At 34.8% G+C, this 10,283-nt stretch overlaps 1 protein-coding gene and 1 pseudogene across 1 annotated transcript in view; one reads left to right on the top strand and one right to left on the bottom strand.

The window, feature by feature from the left end:
* Nucleotides 1-2,369: 2,369 nt before the first annotated feature.
* TNFSF13B (TNF superfamily member 13b) overlaps nucleotides 2,370-10,283 on the bottom strand; it is a 36,900-nt gene continuing 28,986 nt past the window's right edge. The window contains exons 4-6 of the mRNA XM_017501727.2: nucleotides 7,624-7,736; nucleotides 7,385-7,535; nucleotides 2,370-4,040 (exon numbers count right to left, since the gene is read on the bottom strand). Of these exons, the coding sequence (XP_017357216.1) occupies nucleotides 3,928-4,040; nucleotides 7,385-7,535; nucleotides 7,624-7,736 (377 nt within the window). The 3' untranslated portion in view covers nucleotides 2,370-3,927. The remainder of the gene's footprint in view (nucleotides 4,041-7,384; nucleotides 7,536-7,623; nucleotides 7,737-10,283) is intronic.
* Nucleotides 6,121-10,042, top strand: LOC108284832 (annotated as a pseudogene).

Genomic DNA, 10,283 nt, shown 5'->3' with positions numbered 1-10,283 from the left:
TTAATATATATATATAAATTTGTATATATGGATCAAGTCCAACTTGGTTATTATGCATGATCTTTTTAAAATACTGCTGAATTTAATTTACTAATATTTTAAGATGTTTGCATCTGCATTCATAAGATTGGCTTGTAATGGTTACTTACAATTCTGTCCTCAGAATCTTTTCATTCCAAGATTATAGAGGGAAATATAAGTTGAATTTGGGAGTATTCTCTCTCTCTTGTTCTCTAAAATAATTTGCATGATATAAAATAGTCTTCCCCTTGAGTATCTGAGAAAATGTTCCTGTCTTGGCCTGATGATTCCTTTGGGGGTAAATTGTAAACTACTTCAACATCTCTAATGGATTCATTTTTATCTCTTTCATAGTGATCAGTTTGGTCAATTTATATTTATCTAGGAATTTATCTCTCATCTAATTTTTTAAAGTTTATTGACAAAACGTTCTTAGTACTTTTTTTTCATTATTCTCTTTGGCATCTATACTTTTGTCCCCATTTTCAATTCTAATATAGTTTATGCTGGCCTTCCATATTTTTTTTAAAACATTGATAATGAAATATTTTACAAGAAACCTTAAGGTTTAAATATGATAAAATAAAAATATTTTATTTTTATGATAAAAGGATCTCATTATATTTATTTATCTCTATATTTATATTCATTTATATATAAATTTTTGGCCTTATTGATCTTTTTATTACTTGCATTTTCTAGTTTCTGAATTTCTGCTCTTATATTTAATTGCTTTCTTCTATTTCCTTTGGCTAAGGTTTTTGTTTATTTCATTTTTATCTTGCTTTTGTCTTTTTATTTGTTTTTTTTTCCTTGCTGTTGGTACTTAGCTCATAACTTTCAGGCATTTTTCTTTTATAATAAAAGCATTTAAGTTTATAAATTCTATGTTAGTACTGATTTTTCTACACTCCCAAGGTTTCTTGTGAAGTATTTTGCCATCTAGTTTTAAACATTTTCTAATTTACGTACGCTTTCTAAGCCATAAATTATTTAGAAGTGATTTCTTTCCACTTTAATTTCCAACTGCATATTTTCCTTACTTTTTAATCACTGATTTCTTTTACTAAAGCTGCTGTAAAGGGACTATAATTGATATAAAGCCAACTATTTAAAATGTGCTGAATCTTGTTTATAACTTAGTTTGCGGTCAGTGTTCACAGGGCCTATGCATTAGTTGCTGTATTAATGTTAATGTCTTGACTTTTACTCTTGTACTGTTAAGATGTTAACATTGGGAATATAAGGGGTTTCATTAAACTTGTCTTTCTTATAGTTTTCAAAGTCTGAAATTATTTCAAAACAAAAAGTCAAACTTTAAAAACATGTAAAGTGATTAACTCAATGGTAAAGAATTTCCTCCCTTTTCTTACATCTATAATCCCACCTGTTGTTTTCCTCTCATCACCATCATCAGATCTCAAATGGTGAGGATTATGAATTCCCCATTGCATCTTTGATATGGTTTGACTGTGACCCCACCCAAATCTCATCTTGAATTTTAACTCCCATAATTCCCATGTGTTGTGGGAGGGACCTGGTGGGAGATAATTGAATCATGGGAATGGTTTCCCCCATGCTGTTCTTGTGGTAGTGAATAAGTCTCACAAGATCTGATGGTTTTATAAGGGGTTTCCTCTTCCACTTGGTTCCCATTTACTCCTCGCCTACTACCACGTAAGATGTGCCTTTCGCCTTCCACCATGACTGTGAGGTCTCCCCAGCTATGTGGATCTGTGAGTCCATTAAATCTCTTTTTCTTTATAAATTACCCGATATCGAGTATGTCTTTATCGGCAGTGTGAAAATGGACTAATACAACCTTCTAATTACAGCAGAGTGGGGGTTGGGCCCAAGTTGTGATAAGAGATTGCTGCCAACAAGATTGCCCTCAGTGATGCCTTTTGTGATCCCTACAAGATGCTTGTCCTGGTGGAGTTTTACCACCTCTTAGCCCCTCAGGAGGAGAATACTTGGCCTGATATTAACTTTTCTCAATTATATATCTACTTAATATTATAAGTATATATATTAATACTTGATATTACACCAATAATATATAGTTAATATTGTACTAAAAATCTCACAAAATATGCCATACTGTTGGATAAACTCTAAAGGTAATAACATAACCAATGTCTCCTAAATAATTTAAAATTAGGTAGTTAGATAGATACAGATATGAACAGATCCTTTTTTGGGTATGGAAAATATTCACATTTCCAAACTATCATATCCTAACACCAATTAATTTATCATGTTTCACCTGATTTAAAAAATAACATTTAATTATACAGTGAGAATTCAAAAGGTGGGTGTTTCTAGTCAAACTCAGTCAGACAATGAGGCAAAAGGCAATGAATGTTTTTATTTGTTAATCCACATTAGCAGCAACGTTAGAGAAATCATGAACCACCACTCCTAGCATTGAAACTCTGACCCCACTTACTGCTTCTTCTTTTTAAATTATAATGTAAAACAGAATGAATTGCAAAATATATTTTATCCGAACTTACTGAAGTCAAAATTACAGGAACCACATATTTAAGCAAAGTTTAAGTTTAAAGTTTAAACAAAGTTTAAGTGTAAAGTTTAGGTTTTAAACATAAAATTTAAATTGTTTTCTTTGTTTTGAAAAGTATGGCCTTGATAAGTATTTTTATATAGATGGGAATATTTTCATAGACTGGCATCTATTTTTCCATCTACTGTTTAATAAACTGTTGAATGATGTAAACTGTTATATGAAGTAAACACTTTAAACTGTTGATGTAAAAGATGAGCAAAGCAAAAAAAAAAAAAAACATGTTATAAAAGATAAGTATTACAGCATTCTCAAGTATGGTATTTTATAAAATGAAAGCTGGGATGATGTTTTTTGGGATATCACCATACATATAAGGAGCACATGGTATGTGACATAGTTCAGGACACCAAGAATTTCAATTAAAACTCAACATCTATAAAGTGAATTTAAAGCTAATAAGAGGAATATTTTTAAAGATTGGGATATGTAAACTACAATAGCAGCAGTTTGAAACAGAAGAACAAGAAATAAAGGGAAATTATATTACATTAATATAAATGTATACAGTAACTTCTGTTGGAGATTATGTTTTTGACGATGAACAATTATAGTTACTTTTCAATCAGTGCTTTATATGCATAAGTTATTATTACCTGACATTAAAACTTTCTGAAATTCACTACAGAAAATACACATGAGTATAAACAAATGAGGATATTCTCTCTCTCCTGTGAAAAATGTCTGGGTAATATATTATATTAGAGATAAAAATTGCATACTCGAAATAACCATAAAAGACTTAAATAGTATATGGATACCATTTTCAGCCAAATTGTTTCACATTTAAATTTAAACTTTTAGTTATTTTTTCATGTGTCAAATGTAAGATTTCTAAAATTTTTATTTTTTACTTTTTGCAATGTTAACTGAAAAGGAGGGGTGCATTTAACATAAAAACAGAAGATGAATCCTGAGATTTCTCACAAATGTCTTAATGTCCTAGAGATGTGGGCACTTGTTCCATAGTAAATTATGGGTGCCACATTTTACAAACTTCTTACTGCCCCTTTGAGTTGCATCCTTCCTCCAAGATAAGAAGCTATGACTAAATTGTTCAACATGGAATTATAGTGAAAAGCCTTTCTAGTTCTATCTTTCCCTAAATGGGCTCTATTTCTTGTAATTCACATGACACTCTTTGGCTGTGGTTGTCTGTTAAATTTCCTGTTTTGGATTAGTTTCAGCAAACCAAAACAAATAGCTCACAGAAAAGGCTATGGTGACTACTTTTTTTTTCTTTTTGGTATTTCCAGTTAGATTCTTTCCTCTCAGAGGTACAGAGAAAGGGAGGAAAATAGCGCAGACATGGTGTAAGTAGGTCACAGCAGTTTGAATGCACCAAAAAATGTGGCATCTCCATCCAGTAATATTTGTGCATTTTCTCGTGGTATTGCAAGTTGGAGTTCATCACCTTCTTCTAGTTTTGCTATGCCTGGGGAAAAATTATGTACAAGAACTATAAGGGGTTATACAACAGAAAATAAAAGAACCTTAAATAATACTATTTTGTTTTGTAAAAAATGTTAACATAGGCATTCATACTTCAAAATACACCAATGGACTTCTAGACCTGTATAATTATTTTAGCCTAAAAGTATTTAGAATAAACAAGCAAAAGGAGTTATAATAGATATAAATGCATTTATCATCTACTCTGTATAAAATGGAGTGCCCCAAAAGAAGCTCAATATATGACTTTTTAAACAATTAAGTAAATGATAGCACATCTCTTGATTGAATATTAAATGATTAGAGGTGAGTTTTGTTTAATTTTGTTGACAGGAAAAGTTTTTTATAATAATTTTAAATAAAAATGTGTAAAAGTACAAACATACACACACATATAGATATTCCTAATCATATTTTTAAACATACATATAAAAAGCATAAATATTAAAAAGTGAAAAAACAAGACACCATTTCTTAACATGCCACATTTGTTAATATAGTTTTTCTTCAGAGTCCAGACTATGGGTTTAAGCATTATCTGGATTACTTTTCACAATCTTTTATGTTTTGTTTTCTTAGATGATCATGTTTGTCTTAGTAATCAAAAACAACAATGTAATTAGCACTTAATAATGACAAATAACTCTGTGTGCAACTAATTTACAAGGACGAATGAATCTATAAATTAGTAAAAAAAAATACATTCAGTGACTACACTGAATATATCAGGTAATTCTTGGCACTATTTCAATAGAAAAATATGAGGGAGAAGAAAGAGGAGGAACAAGGGGAAGAGAAGAAGTAAAGAAACTAGCAAAATAACTGTCATCTGAATTGTCAATACTTATGGCTAATAATTTTTAGAATAACTGCATTGCTTCATTAGCATAGTGAAAATATACCTATATAAACATATGTATGTTCATGCCTATTCTAACCTAAAGCCCAAAGCATGCAGATTTACTTTGGCAACAGCCAGGGGGAGTTTATTGAACACTTACTATGTACCAGGTACCCTTCTAGACAAACATGGAGTCGTGATCAAGGATAACAAAATGTCTGTCCCCACTGGGCGTGCTTTTTTGTAATAGGCAAAGACAGACTACAAATGAAAGAAAGTTTTTAGGACTTATTAAAAGTTATGTGTACACTTTCTAGAATTGACAAAACATTTCAGGACTAACTTAAGTAGCAATAATAAAAAGACTGAGATTTATTTGTTGAATAACTTGTCATTATTTTAGAGATTGGAAATGACTTAACATTTTGACAAAGACCGCAGCTCACAAAGCATTAAATAATATTAACTCTAAAGATTAGGTGGGTGTGAACAACTATAGAGCCTGTTTAACATTTTAACTCTAAGTTAGTGGCTATTTCAGTTCTTCCAGGTTACAGCAATCACGTATAACTTTTTCTAAAAAACATTTTATAAATAGAATAAGGAATAAAATTCAGCTTTGTATATAAAAGTGGTTCTTCGGTATTATGTTGAACTTAAGTTGGCTATTTAAATTTTTTGGGGTTACTATGGAAACATGCACTTATACTCTAATGTGTGGTTTTAAATAGCTGTAAATAAATTTGCCCTAAAACAGATTAAAATTGCAAACCTGAAACTTCCTAGAAGATGGTACTCATATACAACACTAAGCTACTAGTAATGAAAAATATCTTTAAAGTCAAGTGAATTATTCTTAAAAAGTAAGACACCGTAAGAAATCTAGCAGAGTCCTCTAACAGTAAGTAAGTGCTAAGAGGAGCAGATGATTAGAAAAATGTTTTAAAGAGTTACTTGTAAAATTTTTAGTACTAATGAATATAAATAAATAACAGATTGGAGTAGTCTCACCATTTATAAATATTTTGCAACTCCAAATTACTAGTCAGCACTGGATGAAGGGAAACATTTCTTTATGAAAATTAGGGAATTCTAATTTAGTAAACTTCCTTATACCCCGCACCAGTGCAGTTTGTGTTTGCAGATCCAGAATGACATCATTTCCATTATTAGGAATTATTTTCCTTAGTTTCTTTTCCTTTTTTTTTTTTTTTTTTCTGAGATGGAGCCTCACTCTGTTGCCCAGGCTGGAGTGCAGTGCTGCTATCTGGGCTCACTGTAACCTCTGCCTCCCGGGTTTAATCTATTCTCTGCCTCAGCCTCCCGAGTAGCTGGGATTACAGGCACCCACCACCATGCCTGGCTAACTGTATTTTTAGTAAAGATGGGGTTTCACCATCTTGGCCAGGCTGGTCTTGAACTCATGATCTCGTGATCCACCCGCCTTGGCCTCTCAAAGTGCTGGGATTACAGGTGAGAGCCACCGCACTCGGCTTTCCTTAGTTTCTGACTGACTTATTGGGCATTTGTTTGTAAACGCTTTTGAAACACAGTATTTCAAAATGCATAGCCAGTCTCTGTTCCTGTGTGTCACACAGACATTCATGATAACTGAATGCTATTCCTCAGGGTTCTAGATTTTACAAAATTAACCAGAGAAAATAAATGTCTTTGAAGTAAATATTTTTCTTTAAAACCAGCCTCGATTAATTTGAAATCACCCTTGAAAAATAAAATGAAGGAAATGTTGACAATTACAGCGGAAACAGACCTGAAATTTACAAGACCTGCCCTGCTCTCTGCTTCTCACTGCTCCTGAGTGTAAAAGCAGATTTGCGCCTACACTTTCACATTCCTAAGTCACCTGTCGGGTGTCCACTGACACAAAATGTCACCTGTATGAGAAAGAAGCCATTATACAACTTTCCTTTGCCCTCAAACCCAGCCAGGGGCCTTTCCTTCACAGCATGCAAGAAGAGTTTTCATTGTTCCCAGTGTGGAGCCAGACCAGCTGGTCTAAACTAAGTCTAAAAATTAGTAGCTGTGTAACCCGGGACAAGTTATGTTACCTCTCTGTGTCTAGATTCTGACTCCCTTAAATGGGAAGATTAAATAAGTACACATATATAAAATGCAGGAAAGAGTGCCTGGCAAGTGGTAATCACTCTGTCCTTGTTAGATACTATTATTGCTGTTATTAAGGATTGAAGAAAATACACTAGAATTTTTCTCAATGTAGAATGCTAGGAAGTTACTACTCTTCCTAAATGTACACAAAATGGTAAAACTATTAGTAATAATTCCATCTTTTTTCAATTAAAACAGACTAGCTTATCATTCAAGATTCTGAAAACACAATATATTGAGGAATGTCTGTCTATTTGTATTTTAGGGCACCATCCTTTCATTTTTGCATTCTGCACGTCAGAGTTTTCATCAAATTCTCTTCATTTCACAATTTGCAAGGTCTGAGAAATATTATTTACCAGCTGAATAGCAGGAATTATTGGGTTGTGTTTCAGGCATGTTTTGAATACATCGAAACAAAGTCACCAGACTCAATTCATCTCCAAAGACATGGACTTTTTTCCTCTGAATTAGATGTCCCATGGAATAGGTCTTATCAGTGTATAAAACCTGAGAAACAAACCAAAACACTTTGTCAGAAATGAACACAAAATAGGAGGCTTTGGACAGTAAAAGCAGAATTAGGGTTTGAACCTACCTGACCATATATAAAAAAGTAACCAGTTTCTTTGACCAATATTTTATTCTCTTTTTCTTCTAGGGCACTTCCCCTTTTAAAGCTGAGAAGCCATGGAATAAATGTGTAAGATCCTGCAACGAAGAGAATCATTTAAAAGAAAAGAAACCAAGAAAAGCAGTTTTCATCCCCATTTAGTTGTTAAGCTACCTCTGAAACTTAGAAGATAATTCCATCTTAAAAAAAAAAAAAAGAAAGAAAACAAGTCACATTACTACATTGGCTTCTTTGCCATCACTTATATATTAACCTGGGTTAATATATCAGATACAAGAACCTGAGAGCTAACCCTTTATATGAATGTCTGAGTTTTCCCTGTATTAGTCTGTATTACGGCTATTTCATAATAAAGCCTGGTCTGGATGGGAGAGATTGAAGCCAGAGGTGGGCAAAATTTCTCTGAATAACACACTAGTAGAGATTTTCCTTTGTTTCCCAGAAAGGAAGGAGTATGTAAAGAGTTTGGCTCAAGGTTTCAGGAGGAAGCAATGTCTCCATTTCTCGCCCCAAATGTAGCAACAGAAGGGAGCCTAAGGAAGAAAGAAGAAAGTGACTAAGACACAACAACCTTTACTAAGAAGGGTCAAGGAACTTTGTAACAATGATCTATGATATTTGAGTTTCAGTGGTTTCTGTTCAGTTCACTGATAATTATCCTTCATTACCGTCGAAAGTCACTTGGGGAGTGACAAGGAGGCCACTGGGCTTGAGGGTGAGATGAAAGGGACAGAGAGAAGACAGTAGCCATGAGTGAGTAAGCACGTGGGGGACTACTACAACGTAGGTGCGTTTGGACATCAAAACCCATTAAGAGAGCAGAAGCACTCCTTACCTGTAAATTCATACTTTACATTCCCCGGATGTCTCTCACGGGTGTGTTATGTCACTACTGGAGTAAAGGGTGTGTCCTAAGGCTAGAGACTGGGAAAATGTTACATATCATGCAAGTCCAACTGCAGGGCACTCTAGAAAAGTTAAAACTATAGAGACTTTTTTTTTTAAAAAAGCAGTCATTTCCAGGGAATGAGAGGGGGAAAGGGATAAGTAGTTGGAGCGAAGCACAGAGAATTTTTAGGGCAGTGAAAATACTCTGATGCTACCATGATAGATACATACCATTATATATTTGCGCTAACCTGTAGAAAGTACAACACTAAGGTGAACCCTAATGTAAGCCATGGATTCTAGATGATAATGATATATTAGTGTAGGTTTATCAGTTGTAACAAATGTACCACCCTGGTGGGGAATTGCGATAATGGGGGAGGATATGCACCTGTAGGAAATATGAGATATCTCTGTACCTTCCTCTCAATTCTTCTGTGAATCTAAAATGGCTCTAAAAATAAAGCTAAAATAAAAAAGAATAACGAAAAGTGAACAAATTATAAGAGACCCCCCCAGGATACATTAAGCAGACAAACATATGCATTATGAGAGTCACAGGAGAAGAGAGAGAAAATCTGGAGAAACAATGGCCAAACTCTTTCCAATGTTGAAGAAAGTCATAAATTTATACATCTAAAAAATTCAGTAAACTCCAAGGAAGGTAAATACAAAAAGATTCCTATCAAGACTTATTAAAATCAAGCTATTAAAAGATAATGACGGATGGCCTGGGAAGCACTGGACCTGTGAGGTGTGTGAGTGGGTGGCAGTGAGAGACTTCAGTAGACATGACTCCCAGTGGGCCAGCAGCAACCCGAGTATCCTAAAGGCATCCGGGCCATGCTGCTGGGGCTGGTAAAGGCACCCAGGCACCCAGGCACCCAGGAACCCAGATTGGCTGAAAACTTCTATGTCTGCCATTTGGCTGCTGGGGACATGCTCAGGGCCATGGCGGCTTCTGGCTCAGAGCTAGGAAAAAAAGCTGAAGACAACTATGGGTACTGAGAAACTGGTGAGTGATGAAATGGTAGTGGACCTCATTTAGAAGAATTTGGAGATGGTGCAAAAGTGGTTTTCTTCTGGATGGCTTCCCTTGTACTGAGAGGCAGGCAGAAATGCTTGATGACCTCATGAAAAAGAGGAAAGAGAAACTTGATTCTGTGATTGAATTCAGCATCCCAGACTCTCTGCTGATTGGAAGAATCACAGGAAGGCTGATTCACCCCAAGAGTGGCCATTCCTACCATGAAGACTTCAACCCCTCAAAGGAGCCCATGAAAGATAATATCACCAGGGAACCCTTGATTCATTGATCAAATGATAATGAGAAAGCCTTGAAAATCTGCCTGCAAGCCTACCACACTCAAACCACCCCACTCATGGAGTACTACAGGAAATCCTCTCTGTCATCAATGCATCCCAGTCCCCTGATGTAGTGTGCACATGCATCCTAGCAGCCTTCTCCAAAGCCACATCCTAATATCAGAAGACCAGGCGACACTGCACCATTGCTCATCACCCCACAGTGTGATCCCTGCTCTTGGGTGCTGGGCAGAAGGGAAAGGGTGGTCAGGGTGAGGATGGTGAGGGAGGGCTGGTGAGTGGCTCAAGAGGAATACTTGGAAGAACAGCAGTGTTATTGTAGTGAGGCAGTTTGTTTTATACATAGGTGGGAGTTTTTAAAGTGTAAGGGAAAAATTAATTTTTTAAAAATCACCATGATTGGCTGGGCG

Source organism: Cebus imitator, unplaced genomic scaffold, assembly GCF_001604975.1.
Source record: "Cebus imitator isolate Cc_AM_T3 unplaced genomic scaffold, Cebus_imitator-1.0 Scaffold14, whole genome shotgun sequence".
Lineage (NCBI taxonomy): Eukaryota > Metazoa > Chordata > Mammalia > Primates > Cebidae > Cebus > Cebus imitator.
Note: the sequence above shows the minus strand (reverse complement) of the source record. Positions and strands in the feature narration are given on the sequence as shown.